Genomic DNA, 15913 nt, shown 5'->3' on the forward strand with positions numbered 1-15913 from the left:
ACCAAAACACAGGAGTTCCTGAAGTGGCGCAGGAACCATGAGGTTGCAGGTTCGATCCCTGGCCTTGCCCAATGGGTTAAGTAAGCATCCAGCGTTGCCGTGAGCTGTGGTGTAGGTCGCAGATGCAGTTCGGGTCTGGCGTGGCTGTGGCGTAGGCCGGCAGCTGTAGCTCTGATTGGCCCCCTATCCTGGGAACCTCCATATGCCACGGGTGCGGCCCTAAAAAGCAAAAAGCAAAAACAGACAAAACCCCCAAAAAACTAAATATCTGCAAAGTTCAATAAAGTGTGGTAAAACTAGGTCTGCCTGTATCGGTGGTGATTACAACTAAACTCCTTTTCTTGAAGAAATAATCATATACTTTGAGTTGGGAGTGTAATATGTATGTTCCTAAGCATAAATTGTAATTTTTTTTACAGGTTTGTGGGACCACTGGGTACCATCATCATAAAATGTAAGGATTTTCGAATTATTCAGTTGGATATTCCTGGAATGGAGGAATGTTTGAATATAGCCAGTTCCATTGAGGTAAGTATTTTGGAGGCAAAATCTGATGAAAATAAATAATCGTAAGAAGAAACTTATATCCAGATTCCGTGTAGCTCTTATGTTTCTTTGTTAGGTGACTGGTCATGTTCAACTCAAACGCTGAAGACTAAAAGGAAAAGCATTACCTGAGTCATTGTTACAGGATTGTAATAGGATTTTATTGACTTATAACAGTTTTGTATGTTACTTATGCTTCTGGGTTCATCTGTGTTGAAGGTTTTCCTTCCCTTTTAAGGCTGAATAATATTTCATTGTGTGTATATAAATGGTAAGACTTTTAAAAAAGTTACTTCTTTTGTAAAGTAAGTAATTATCACCAATGTTTTTAGTCTTTTGTTTGTTTTTAATCTGAATTTTCATATATCACAGTTGCTTGAGACAGGATGTTTGTTTTATATTTACATAGACAATATTGAATATCTGTTCGGATTACAAATAATAGAAATTTTACTTGGATAATTTGATATATTTATTTACTTATGGCTTTTTTGGTCCGCACCCATGACATATGGAGGTTCCCAGGCTAGGGGTCGAGTTGGAGCTGCAGGTGAGGCCTGTGTCTCTGCCACAGCAACGAAGGATCCAAGCTTCATCGGCGACCTATACCACAGCTCATGGCAGTGCCGGACCCTTAACCTACTGAGCGAGGCCAGGGATCAAACCCACATGCTCATGAATTCTAGTTGGGTCCATTACCACTGAGCAACAATGGGAACTCCTAATTTAATATTTAAATTGAGGAGTTCACACCATTTCTTTCCCATTCTAAACAACTATTCTGGTGTACTCTCAGATTTTAAATTGCCTTATTTTAAATCATTGCCACTAAATTATAGCAGTTAACTTTATGTTTATAGTAGTTCCTAGATAATTGTAGAGACAAACTGATTTTTTTTTTTCCTTCTTTGAGAGACTTATCTGGGCTTTGTATATAAATAAATGCTATTGGCTTAACTATTAAAAGGGGGCAGAAAGGTGTAAATCTGAAACTAGGATTTTGTTTGGCTTTTAAACAGACCCCCCAAAAAAGACATAGAGGAACAACCGTTACGGTACTGAGAAAATAGCATGTAGCACTTTTCTTTCTGCCTTTGCTGAATTTTACTTAAGGAAATGAGAAGATGAGCTGAACTGTTTGTCATATAAATTCATCATTTGGAAATAACAGTAATGTTGATTTGGCCAAATTTACTGACGTGAGTAAGAAACGCAGTGTGGCTTCTAGGCTGCTAAATGGAACTGCTGTCCTGCTCTTTGGGCAGGGAAGCCCACTCACCCACTTCAGTTGACATGTTTTGTTCCCCCCACCCCAGGTTGTGGGGTTGGATCTTCACTGACCTGCCCACATTTTTTTTCTTATCCCTTTCATAACTTTAAGATGGTTGGTGGGTATTAGTTGAAGTTGCCTGTGGTGAGGACACAAGGCAAAGCCTATTACCCCACTTTCTGATTGCACTTACTTAGCTTTGTTAGCATCTGACGGGAATCAGTTGTTTACTTAGCTATACACAGTACCTAAAACTCTATAGGAACTGACTGATTGTATAGAAGCCCTTATGGCTGAAAAGAAGCTGTAAATTCTGAGCCATTCTTGTAATTTGACCTTAGAAAGTGAATGCTCTATTGATTTTTTTTTTTTTTTAAACAGCAAAGTAAATACACATAGTGAACTTGGTCTCTAGCCTTTTCCTGGCATCCAGGTTTCCTCCCTCCCTCTATATAGCTTGTTATATTTTGGGAGTAATAAGTGAATTTCTTGGAGTTCCTGTTGTGGTGCAGCAGAAAGGAATCTGACTAGGAATCATGAGGTTGTGGGTTCGATCCCTGGCCTCGCTCACTGGGTTAAGGATCTGGTGTTGCCGTGAGCTGTGGTGTAGGTTGCAGACGCGGCTCGGATCTGGTTTTACTGTAGCTATGGCATAGGCAGGCCCCTGTAGCTTTGATTTGACCCCTAGCCTGGGAACCTCCATATACCCTAAAGCAAAATTAAACAAAAAAAAGATAAAAAGTGAATTTCTTATCAAGTGTAGTTGAGCTATTCTTTGTCATTAGGAGTTCATATACCCAAATGTATTCTGCCGCCATAAATAGAATCCCATTGGAAGAGTAACTGGCAAGTCCTCAGTTTTCTAATTATAGCAAGAAGTCTGATGAACTATTTTTTTTGTGTGTGTAGTTTCATTTGCCTTTTAGGGTTGAAATGATTTCAGGTCTTTGAGCACAAGTGTGTTTAAAGGAAAAGTTCTGTCTCTAGTGACATGAAATATACTCATGACAAGTCTTAAATCTCAATGTGTATTGCCTGCCAGAATGCTGCTGACTTGCATTTAAAATGATGGTTGTACCAATGAAGACCTACTGTATAGTGCAGGGAACTATACTCAATATTTTATAATAACTTATAAGAGAAAAGAATCTGGAAAAGAATAGATATATGTATAGTATAACTGATTCACTTTGCCGTACATCTGAAACTAATACAATACTGTAAATCATCTATACTTCAATTAAAAAAAAAATGGTTGTACCAGCCACTAGGGGAAACAGTATAGAGGTTCCTCAAGAAGTTAAAAATAGAACTACCATATGATGCAGCAATCCCACTTCTGTGTTTATATCCAAAGGAAACAAAATCATTGCCGTAGAGAGATATCTGTACTGTCATGCTCATTGCAGCATTATTCATAATAGCCAAGGTATAGAAAGAAGCTATGTCTGCTGATGGAGGAATGGATAAAGAAAAGGATATTTATACACAGAACACACACATACATGGGAATATTATTCAGCTGTAAAAAAGCAATTCTTCCATTTACAACAGCATGGATAAAACTGGAAAGCATTGTAATAAGTAAAATAAGCTAGGTAAAGAAAGACAAATACTGAATGGTATCACTTATGTGTGGAATTTTTTTTTTTTTTTTAAAGCAAACTCACAGGGAGTAGAAAAATGGTTACCAAGCGTGGGTGGGTGAAATAGGGAGAGGTCGATAAATGTTACAGACATTCACTTATAAAATAACGTCTGAGAATTTAATGTATAACGTGGACTGTGGTCTGTAACACTCTATTATACAATTGAAATTTGTTGAGAGTTGAACTTAGATGTTCTTATGAACAAAACGAAAGGTAAATATGTGAGGTGATGGATGTATTCATTAACTCAATGGGGGAAAACCTTTCACCCTGTGTATGTGTATCAAGTCATCACATTATACACTTGAAATATCTTGCAGTTTTGTCAATTTATAACACAGTAAAGATGAAAAAATTTAACACTGCAAAGAGTATCTTTTAAATAAATAAAGTAATATTTAAAAATTAAATAAAATAAAGGTTCTGTTGACCAGTGACAGCTCTGGCCTAGATCAGACATGGACGCTGGCCTTTCTGCTTCTGTTTGGTGCATTTAACAGCCAGAGACAATAGAGAAGTGAGTAATGGACTATATAGCCATGCTTCTCCATGTTTTCTTTTTTGTGCTTATGATTTATGGATAGGTGGAAGAATAACTTTGGATGGGGATGTTTTTGTTAAACTGCTAAAAACTACATGTCCAGTGTGTTTTTTGTGAGCCTGATCTGTCTGTGACTGAGAAGGAGGTAGCTGTATTCTGAGAGTTTAGGGATATTAGCATATTGGGCCCCTTCCCGCTCCAGCTGAATGTCTCCATAATTACTGCAACTTGAATTATGCTAATTGATTTTGGTGCCTTTTTTTCTAGCCATGGAAATACTTTCTAAAACTCTCCTGTCAGAAGGATGAAACTTGCCAGGTGACAGGGGATGTTCCATTTCTCTGTTCCTCCATCTAGTCAGGTTTACCTGGTGTTGTTACCCAGAATTTAAGTGCTTCAGATGAATACAGGCTCATTTTGGGACCACAGGGTTATTGCCTTGGCTTGAGAATGGGTCAGTGTAGCATAAAGGTATGGTGATACTAAGCATATCACTCTAGCAAGGGAGGAGATTTAACATTCATGGACTATATGTGGAGCATATAGTAGCTAAAATTATTTTAGAGTTTATTATGTCCAGACACTGTTCTAGCCCTGTTGCATACATTTTCTCTCTTAATGGCCCCAACAGCCTTATGAAGTACATACTGTTATTTCTACCATTTTACAGATGAGGAAAGTGAGGTGTGGAGTGCTTACATTACTTATGCACCCTTGCACTGGCAGCTGGAATTTGAGTCCAGCATTCTGACTCCAGTCTGATTCTGGCTACTCAGCTGTATCACCTCTTACAGCTAACAAATACTCATATTAAATAACTTACATATGTTTATATAGTTAATAACTGGATTTTGAGCCAAGGCCTTACCAACTAACTAAAATCTGTTCTCTGATCCCTAGAAATATTTGGACCTTTTTATTAGGCTTTATTAAATAAGTCTCAGAGTTCCCGTTGTGGCTCAGTGGTTAACGAATCCGACTAGGAACCATCAGGTTGCGGGTTCGATCCCTAGCCTTGCTCAGTGGGTTAAGGATCCAGCGTTGCCATGAGCTGTGGTGTAGGTCACAGATGCAGCTCAGATCCCGCATTGCTATGGCTCTGGCGAAGGCCAGCAACTACAGCTCTGATTAGACCCCTAGCCTGGGAATCTCCATATACCACAGGTGCGGCCCTAGAAAATACAAAAAAGACAAAACAAAAACAAAAACCAGTCTCTGAGGAGTTCTTTCATTAATAGGTGTGCACATAGTTTTGTTCTTTTGTTCATTCAGCACATGTTCATTGAGTGTATGTTATGTGCCAGATACTTTGTTAGATGCTGAAGGCATAGGAATTAGCCTCAGGAAGGTATAACTGTATTTAGTGATAAATGCAATGTTAGAGAAATATATTGGGTGTCCATCACTATTAGAGCATGTTTGTTTAATACCAATTTGGCAGTTAGAAGGTGTTTAAAACTGTGGTATGTTCCTTTTTCCTTTATTTCCTTTTCCCCCCAGGCATTGTCTACCCTGGACTCCATCACTCTTATGTACCCTTTCTTTTACCGGCCCATGTTTGAAGTGATAGAAGATGGCTGGCATTCTTTCCTTCCTGAGCAAGAGTTTGAACTCTACTCTTCAGCTGTAAGTAACTTTCGAGAGACTATGGGTAATAAGAAATAACCCAATACTTTACTTGTGAAAATGATAACTTCCTTCTGATAAGTAATAAGGTGCATTTGACTTATCCATGCCTAAAAGATAGCTCTCAGTGCTGAAGCCTCTGCCATTCAGAGATTTACATAGTTTGTTCTAGTGCTGCAGCTTGAGTGACTTTTCTTCTAGTGGAGTTACTGGTAACACTTAAGATCTTCATAAAGATAGTCCTGACATGTTTTAATTTGGGGGTGTTTTAAATGCCCATAGAAACAACTTTATATATAGTAATTAGGTTCCGACCATCCTAAAAAAGTGCTGAATACACTGTGTACCTAGGAGAGCACTAGAGAACTATGTATCAAATTGTTTCCAGAGGTGATTTTTGTGTTTTTATAATTTGGGTTACTGAGACCAGTTTACTCTATCCAGATGTTCTTTCTGGATCTGAAAGGCAGCAGGACTTTTTGCATACTGTCTCCTTCTACTGACTGTCCTGGCTTGGTGCCTGTGGGCAACTGTCCCATCCTCCTGAAGCCATTTTTTTGTTTGTTTTTTTTAGTTTTCATTAATATTTTTTTCCTTCCTGATATTTATTTGTACTGTTAAGTACATATGAAATAAGATATAATCAATGCCAGATTAAAAAAGTCAAGTTTTCTCTATCTCACTTTTACTTATGATTGGGACGATTGTAAAGGTTTTTCTTTGCTTTAAAAAAGAAACATCTGTTTCTTTCTTTGAGTGTTCCTTCCTGTTCTTTCCTAACTGGCTGGAAAGTACAAATACCTGAATAAAGCAATGGGCTGTGTCTTACTAGGAAAGAACTTCTAATTGTCCAGTAAATAGATGCTGTTGTTCTTCATTTTTTTGCTGCTTTTTTCTTCCATCATCTGTAAATACTGTAAATATGTCCTGGGAGGATTAAGAAGTAGGGGCTAGGGTGCCATGCAATTTAAAGAACAGAGATTTCCATAGCAGCAAAGTAAATAAGAAAGAATTTTACATTCTTGTGTATGGAGAATTTTTACAGTTTGTGAGTTTACATTTATATTCAGGTTTTTATAGCATTAAAAACTGTGTAGTAAATATTCTCAAATGCATGATGCTTTTTTCTGTGTCATGGCTCTCTTAGAGGAATCCTTAGTTACTTCCTAGGTGGAAAATGGCAGTCAGAATTTGATCAGGAAGGGAGCTGTCTGGATGACTTTCTTGGTTACCCCAAAATGTCTGTACAGATGACTTGTCCATGATTTATCTTACAGCTAAGTACCACTGGTGAACCAGTCTAAATATACATTTGACAAGCCAGCATTCAAATCAGTCTCCTATTCTGTGCAGAAACCCCCTGTGCTAACATGTCCATGATGTGGTCGTCCAGCTTCTGCTTGAAATCTGTAGTGCAAGAGAATTTGCAAAATCACACAATAAAGTCCCAGGTGGGGACAGTCCTAATACTGAGCTGAAGTTCACCTATACTTAGGCTCCATGTTTCTGTTATAGCCTTACGTTATTCAGATTGTCTTATTCCTCTACCATGAACTATTCTTCAAATTAGAACTTTTAGGTCCCCATCAAGTTTTCTTTTCTGTAGATTAATTGTCAGCCTTTTCTCATAACACTGAACTCAGCGCCTGAAGCAGGGTTCCTCAGTTTGGCACTACTGATGTTTGGGCTGGATAATTCTTTGTTGTGAGAAGCTGTCCTGTGCATGTTAGGATATTTGGCAGTATCCCTGGCATGCTGCTAGATGCCAGGAGCATTCTTTTCCCTCACCTGCAGTTGCCTATAGTCATTGAGAAATGGTCCACCATTGTTCTTTTTTTTTTTTTTTTTTTTTTTTGCTTTTTAGGCAGCATCTGTGGCATGTGGGAGTTCCCAGGCAAGGGGTCAAATCGGAGCTACAGCTGCCAGCCTTCGCCACAACCATAATGCAGGATCTGATTGAAAATAAATGGGTAGGGAAAATGTGCCGTGAAAATAAGTATAAAAAAAAGCAGAAGTAGTTTTTACTAAATCTGGATTTAAAAAAAAGACTTCAAGACGTAGAATATTATCAAATAAAGAGCATCATTCCATAATAATAAAGTTTGGGACAATATAACACAGCACATGGTATGTTTTCCAAGAGAGAACATATGCTGGGGTGTTAAATAAATCTCAACTTTAAAAGGATTAAAGCCATGTGGAATATGATCTCTGACCACAAAGGAATTATATTAGAGAGCAATAACACTAAGCTATGGAGGACTACCCAGAGTATTTTTCTTTTTTTTTGGTCTGTTGTCCTTTTAGGGCCGCACCCATGGCATATGGAGGTTCCCAGAGCTGTAGCCGCTGGCTTATACCAGAGCCACAGCAACATAGGATCCAAGCCGCGTCTGTGACCTACACCACAGCTCATGGCAACGCCAGATCCTTAACCAAGTGAGCAAGGCCAGGGATCAAACCCGCAACCTTATGGTTCCTAGTTGGATTCGTTTCCACTGTACCATGATGGGAACTCCTACCCAGAGTATTTCTAAATTAAACAAAACACTTGTAAATAATCTCTGAATCAGATGAAATCAGAAAGGAAATTAGAAAATATTTTGAACTGAATGATAATATCAAAATTTGTAAAATACAACTAAAACAATGTTTAGAGAGAAACGTACAACTTGTAAAGTGCTCATATTAATATAAAAAAGATCTAAAATCATCAACCTAAGGTCCAACTTAAGCTAGGGGAAAAAGTGAGCAGAATAACTTGAAAGAATGAAATAAGTATACAAAAACTAATTGTATTGGCCACAAGCAATCCTAAAATGAATAAAATACTTAGAAGGACAGAATCTGTACACTGGAAAACACAAAACATTGCTGAGAGAAGTTAAAGGACATCTAAATAAATGGGGAGATATACCATGTTCATGGTTTGAAAGAATATGGTTAAGATAAGCAAAGGGCTGACTTATGTAAAGGACCAGATAGTAAATATTTTATGCTTCGTGGGTCATGAAGTCTTTGTTACAGCCTCTCCATTCTGCTATTGCAGCATGAAAACAGCAATAGATAATACATCAGTAAATGGGTGGTATTGTGTTTCAATATTATTTTATAGACATACCTTGCTATATTGCACTTTACCTTATAGTGCTTCACAGATGCTGCGTTATTTACAAATTGAAAGTCTGTGCCAAACCAACATCAAGCAAGTCTTCCAGTGCCTTTTTTCCCAACAGCATTTGCTTATTTCTTCATGGCTCTGTGTCACATTTTAGTAATTCTCACAATATTTCACATCCTCCACAGTAGAAAGATTATGACTTGCTAAAGGCTCAGATGATGGTTGGCCTTTTTTACTGTTTAAATATTTTAAAATTAAGGTATGTATGTTTTTATTTTTTAAGACATAATGCTGTTACACACTTAGTAGTATAAACATTTATATGCACTGGGAAACCAAAATATTTGTCTCACTTTATTGCAATTACCACGTCATTGCAGTGGTCTGGAACCAACTTGCAATAGTTCCAAGATATGCTTGAATTTACAAAAACAAGCAGGGGCCTGAACTTGGCTTGTTTTGCTGACCTTGCCTTAAGATGCTAATTCTTTCCAATTGATTTATTGATTCAGTGCAACTCCTATCAAAAGCCCAATAGATGTTTTTGTAGAAATTGTCAAGATTATACTAAAAGTTACATGGAACTGTAAAGTTACTAAAATAGCCAAAGCAACTCTGAAAAAAAAAAATAGCTGAAGGATTTACATTGCTTGATTTCAAAACTTACTATCAGGCTACAGTAATCAAGAGAATGTGGCATTGGGATATGGGTACACATATGTATTCATGGAACAGAATAGAAGGTCTAGAAATAAACTCTCCCAGTTCCCGTCGTGGCGCAGCGGAAACGAATCCAACTAGGAACCATGAGGTTGCAGTTTGATCCCTGGCCTTGCTTAGCGGGTTAAGGATTCGGTGTTGCCATGAGCTGTGGTGTAGGTCGCAGACATGGCTCGGATCTGGCGTTGTTATGCCTGTGGCATAGGCCGGCAGCTGTAGCTCTGATTTGACTCCTAGCCTGGGAACCTCCAATGCTGCAGGTGTGGCCCGAAAAAGACAAAAAAGACCAAACAGAAAGAAAGAAACTTTCCCATTTGGGGTCGCTTTATGCCAATGGTACCTTGGCGATTCAACCAGAGTTTCAACTAATGGCATTGGAACAACTGAAGATCTAGATCTTTTCTTCCTACAGTCCATAAAAATTAACCCAAAATGTGTTATAGACCAAAGCATAAGAGCTAAAGGTGTACAACTTCTTAAAACACAGGAAGAAATCTTTATGACCTTTGATTAGGCAAAGATTTCTTAGATAAGACACTAAAAGTGGCCGAAAGCAGATTAGTGATTTCCTAGTGTTGGGTGTGGAGAGGAAGGTATGGACTGCAAAAATACACAAGGGATTTTTGTGGGAGGTGATTGAAATGTTTATTTTGATTGTGTTGTTTCAGAGGTGTATACAACTGTCACTACTCATGAAATCATGTACTCTAAATGGATCTAGTTTGTTTTTCATATAAATAACAAAATCTCAATTAAGTTGATTAAAAAGAAAAGAATAACTTGGAGTTCCTGTTGTGGCACAGTGGAAACGAATCTGACTAGGAACCATGAGGTTCCAGGTTCGATCCCTGGCCTCCCTCAGTGGGTTAAGTATCTGGCGTTGCTGTGAGCTGTGGTCGAGGTCGCAGACACGGCTTGGATCTGACATTGCTGTGGCTGTGACGTAGGCTGGCAGCTACAGCTCTGATTAGACCCCTAGCCTGGGAACCTCCATATGCCGTGGGTGTAGCCCTAAAAAGACAAAAAGCCAAAAGGAAAAGAATAACTTGATGTAAAGGTTAAGTAGCTGATAGAGACAACTAAAGACAATTAGTGATCTGGAATATAGATCTGAAGTAATTACTCAGGACAGAGAACAGAGAAACAAGTTGGAAAAAATGGTAGAGAAGTTAGATACATGCGTGGCTGGTAACGGGAGAAGAGCCAATATTTATTAAATAAGAAAAAGATAATAGAGAAAAAGACAATATTGAAATAGGTAATGGTTGAGAATTTGGATAGATAAAAGTTCTTAGCAGGGTTGGATTTGAAGGGAATTTGTTTAATCTTGATAAAGGGTAGCTACAGAAACAAAAACTAATCTTTCATTGTTCCCTTTAAGAGTGAGACAGAGATGCCCACTACTCCTAGCTATCTCAGTAAGACGAGAAGGAAAAATAAAGGACTGAAATTGAAAGAAGCACAGTTGCTGTTAGCTGTTGATAATATGCTTGTCTATATAGGAAACTAAAAGAATCGTAAAATTGTAGGCATTTCTTTATACCAACCACAATTTTGAAGACATACAACTGAAATGCAGTAAAAATGTAAGGTTTCTAAGAGTATATATAAGAAAAGATATGCAAGATGTTTATTGAGAGAATTTTAGAACTTTACTGAAAAAATTAAGAAAGCTTTAAATGTGGAGGGACATGGCTCATAAACAAGGAGATTAAACATTATAAAATTTAATTGTCTTCAAATCAATCTATGTCATTACCGTCAGTGGATTTTTACATGGAATTTGATTAAAAGTTTTATAAAAGAGCAAAGGACCAAGAGGAACCAAGTTTCTCTTGAAGAACAATAGGAGGGAAGAGGAGAGTAGGAGACTTGGCGTACTAAATACCAAACTTTTTCTAAAAGCTATGGACTTACCGTACACCAGTGGGTGGAATGGAAAGCCCAACATGTGTGAACACTTAATATATGACAGAAGTGACAATGCAGGTCTGTGAAGAATTGTAGCATTCTCTAGGAAATCAGTAAGTAATACCTAATAGTGAAAAACACGCAAAATTTAAAAATAGCCAAGAGTTGAAAATGATTGTTTCTGGGGAAAGGGAATGAGATCATGGTTGATCAGGGAACAAGGTAGCTTCCTTTTTAAAAAAATAATGGATCTTTTTAGAAACTCTTTTAATGATGTGAATAACTTTGGTGGAAAAAATTTAAAAAGCATGATATTGTATCTTGTTAAAGGGCTTTTTTTTTTTTTTTTTAAATACTCCTTGTAGTATATCAAACATCCTTTGGTTTATCCTCCTGGCAGTACAACCCATGGACAGTAATGTTAGGCCAACTCTGATTTTCAGGAACATAACTGAAATTTACGCACACATTATTTTTTTAATCGCTATGCAAAGCTTTTTATAGTCTTCACGTGGTTTTTATTTATTTATTTATTTTTTGTCTTTTTGCCATTTCTAGGGCTGCTCCCATGGCATATGGAGGTTCCCAGGCTGGGGTCTAACTGGAGCTGTAGCTGCTGGCCTACGCCACAGCAACGTGGGATCTGAGCTGCTTCTGCAACCTACACCACAGCTCACAGCAACACCGATCCTTAACCCACTGAGCAAGGCCAGGGATCGAACCCACAACCTCATGGTTCCTAGTCAGATTCGTTAACCACTGAGCCATGACGGGAACTCCGGTTTTTATTTATTTATTTATTTATTTTGGCTTTTTGCTATTTCTTTGGGTCGCTCCCGCGGCATATGGAGGTTCCCAGGCTAGGGGTCGAATCGGAGCTGTAGCCACCGGCCTACGCCAGAGCCACAGCAATGCGGGATCCGAGCCGCGTCTGTAACCTACACCACAGCTCACGGCAACGCCGGATCCTTAACCCACTGAGCAAGGGCAGGGACCGAACCTGCAACTTCATGGTTCCTAGTCGGATTCATTAACCACTGCGCCACGACGGGAACTACCCCGGTTTTTATTTTTGATATTAGAAATAAACATTCAGTAATTTTATATTGTATACTTTTGGTCCTTACCATACTGAGTGAAATTATTTCATTGACTCATGGTCTTAAGTTGTTACAGCTTTAGGAAAGATGTTAGCAATCTTTCTACGTTTTTCTCCTTTTTTAAATAATAAAAGTAAATAAGGGATTTTATGTAGGTAGTAGTTCTGTTCTGATTAAGCATTACCTGGCATATTTGGTCTTCCTGTTGCTGTACCTTAAGAGTACCATTAACAACATAAATGGTACCCAGAAAAGGATGAATGAGATGATGTTGGCCCCGATATTCGTAAGTAACTTAATATATTTAACTTGGAAAATAGAAGACTAAGGGAGAAGCAACTGTCTTTCATATATTCCATAGGATTATGTGTGAAATAGGGAAGTTGTGCTAAAATCACAGTGAAAAACAATAGGGAAGTTACAGAGCAGTAAATTTTGCTCAATCCGAGGAAGAACTTTCTAGGAACTAGGGACACCTAGCACTGTAGGCACTGAAGAATGTAGCTCCTTTTCTCTGGAAGTGTTTAAGTATGGGTAGGTATCTTATTAAAATTCCTGTGAGATGGCTTCTTCATTGTAGGAAAATCAATCTCTAAAGTCCTTTAAAATTTTTCAGATTTTTTTGTAATATTGCGATACTTGCTTAGCTTTGAAGTATTTTGTGTTTTTCAGACCAGTGAATGGAGGTTAAGCTACGTCAATAAGGAATTTGCTGTCTGCCCCTCTTACCCACCAATTGTCATAGTGCCCAAAGCCATCGATGATGAAGCTCTTCGGAAGGTAGCTACGTTTCGGCATGGAGGACGCTTCCCAGTGCTCAGCTATTATCATAAAAAAAATGGAATGGTGAGTGAACAATAACAACTGCTGCTGGATCTACTGAAAGACTTGGTTTGAGGGTCTGTGTTCACCCTTTGTGTGTGCCTGTTCATTGAAGTGTTTAGTTTCTCCTGCTAGGACTTACTTTTATTTAAACTTTAGGGAATCAGGAGTAGGGTGTTTTCTGTGATCAGGATTATGACTTTGAATTCTTTCCATGATGCTGCTTAATCTTAGAAGAGCCCAGACAGGTTTATCTTCAGGACTCTGTACCAAGGGAACTAATATTCATTTGATACTTAAAATAACAGTCTTAGGAATAAAAATAAATTTCTCTGACCAGAATAATTGTATGATAGTTTAATTATTCTCACCACATTTTCCTGTGGAAGGTAAATTGAGCAGCTGTTTTTATTTTCAAAAGGGAGCAGAGTGACATATGTCGTTAGTCACACTTTAAGTAAACAGGGGAGTAAGGAATTGAATAGGCAAGTGCATTCTGTGTATTTATTTCTTAAATGTGTTTCTCTTCCCTTATTTTCTGTCAGTGAATTCTGCTTCTCATTTTGAATCTGATAGTAAATTAGCAGATAAGTTATAGCTTTCTTCCATCTTCCTTTCCCCCTGTAGTGAGTCAAACATAGATATTTAGAATAAAGAGATTTCTAAAAATCAGATCATCTATCCTGCTTGCACAGTAATATCTCTCTTCACTGGAGTTCACCATAAAGCATTTTAATAACTGATCTAAAATATCTTATTGTGCCCATTTACGTGGTAAGTGCAGTTTGAGTTAGCCATTATCATCCTCTGGAAGACCTTCCTTGATCATATTAAATTTCAAGGTAGGAGTTTGAGTTGTGGCTCAGCAGGTTAAGAACCTGGCACAGTGTCTGTGAGGATGCAGGTTTCATCCCCAGCTTCACTCAGTGGGTTAAGGATCTGGCATTGCCACAAGCTATGGCACAGGTGGCAGGTAAGGCTGGGATCTGGCATTGCTGTGACTGTGGTATAGGCCAGCAGCTGCAGCTACATTTTGACCTCTAGCCTGGGAACCTCCATATGCTGCAGGTGCAGCCTTAAAGAAAAAGAAAAAAAAAAAAATTCAAGGTAGTTAAGATAACAGTATACATTATGAGGTGAGGCTGAAATAATTCTAAACCATTCACTCGGAAGAGATCAGTATAATAGATACTGATTTCTTGAGAAAAGTTTCAAAAGCAAACCTTTCAAAATCTATGGTTGGTGGACTTTGGAGACAAGTGGTTATTCTAGAATCCTGAATGGGAGCCCTCTGGAGAATAAATAAAATGTAAATAGCTTTCAAGATATTGAAAACGATTCCCAAAACAAGAATAACAGTGCATGAACTTGACATATACACACTACTATACATAAAAGAGAACACAAGGGCCTACTATGTACCACAGGGAAATCTACTCAATACTGTGTAATAACCTATATGAGAAAAGAATCTGAAAAGGAATGGAAATTTTAACTGATTTACTTTGCTATATACCTGAAACTAACACAACTTTTTAAGTCAACTGTACTCCAATAAAAATTTCAAAAATTAAATAGTGCATGAACTTTAAAAAAATTTTGCCATTGATGCCTTTTCTTGATAAAACCTGCCAATTCTAAGTTTATGTAGTTGAAGCAAAAGTTTACTGTACATAGGCTATTATTACTGTCTTTTTTTTTGTCTTTTGTCTTTTTAGTGCTGCACTCATGGTGTATAGAAGTTCCCAGGTTAGGGATCTAATCGGAACTGTAGCTACCAGCCTTTGCTGCAGTCACAGCAGTGCCAGATCCAAGCCATGTCTGTGACCTACACCACAGCCCATGGCAATGCCAGATCCTTAGCCCACTAAGCGAGGCCAGGGATCGAACCCACAACCTCGTGGTTCCTAGTGGAATTTGTTTCCACTGCGCCACAGTGGGAGCTCCCCATTATTATTATTATCTTTCCCCATCCCAACATCAGTTCATTCGTTTGTTTCCTTACAAATTTTTTGAAGTTGATTCCTGGTGGTTTTTTCCTAAATTTTTTCAAGATGTTAAAGGGAGGTTGACTAATATGTTATGTACAATATAGATAAAACTCTGAAAAGGAAACAATTTAACTTAAATTTCCCGATGATGCCAATATGTGCGTGATTTGTCATTATGTGACAACAGGCTCTAAAGCAGAAAGCACAGAATGTTCCTTTCCCTTCTAAACAGAACATATGTACATATTTAAGTATGAAAAAAGACTAGAAAGGTATGTACCAAACTGGTAACAGTGGTTGTCCCTAGGTTTTATTTTATTTTTTTAATTTTTATTTTTTTTATTACTCAAATGAATTTATCACATCTGTAGTTGTATAATGATCATAATCTGATTTCACAGGATTTCCATCCCACAGCCCAGGCACATCCCCCCACCCTCCAAACAATTATTATTATCTTAATTATAGGTCCAGACCTACTGAATAATTAATTCATTGACTAAATGAATTGTAATATTTGATCTTAAAGGGGAACTATAGTTTATTTTGTCATAGAAGTAATAGTAGTAGTAATTTATGTTGAGATAGTAGGAAGGAAAATTGTGTAAAAGTGCAA

General features: G+C 37.8%; 1 protein-coding gene across 1 annotated transcript in view; it reads left to right on the top strand.

The window, feature by feature from the left end:
• MTMR9 (myotubularin related protein 9) overlaps nt 1-15913 on the top strand; it is a 45206-nt gene that overhangs the window by 11018 nt on the left and 18275 nt on the right. Inside the window, exons 2-4 of the mRNA XM_047760836.1 lie at nt 420-528; nt 5507-5632; nt 13157-13330. Coding sequence (XP_047616792.1) covers nt 420-528; nt 5507-5632; nt 13157-13330 — 409 coding nt within the window. The remainder of the gene's footprint in view (nt 1-419; nt 529-5506; nt 5633-13156; nt 13331-15913) is intronic.

Source organism: Phacochoerus africanus, chromosome 15 (assembly GCF_016906955.1).
Source record: "Phacochoerus africanus isolate WHEZ1 chromosome 15, ROS_Pafr_v1, whole genome shotgun sequence".
In the NCBI taxonomy this organism is placed as follows: Eukaryota; Metazoa; Chordata; class Mammalia; order Artiodactyla; family Suidae; genus Phacochoerus; species Phacochoerus africanus.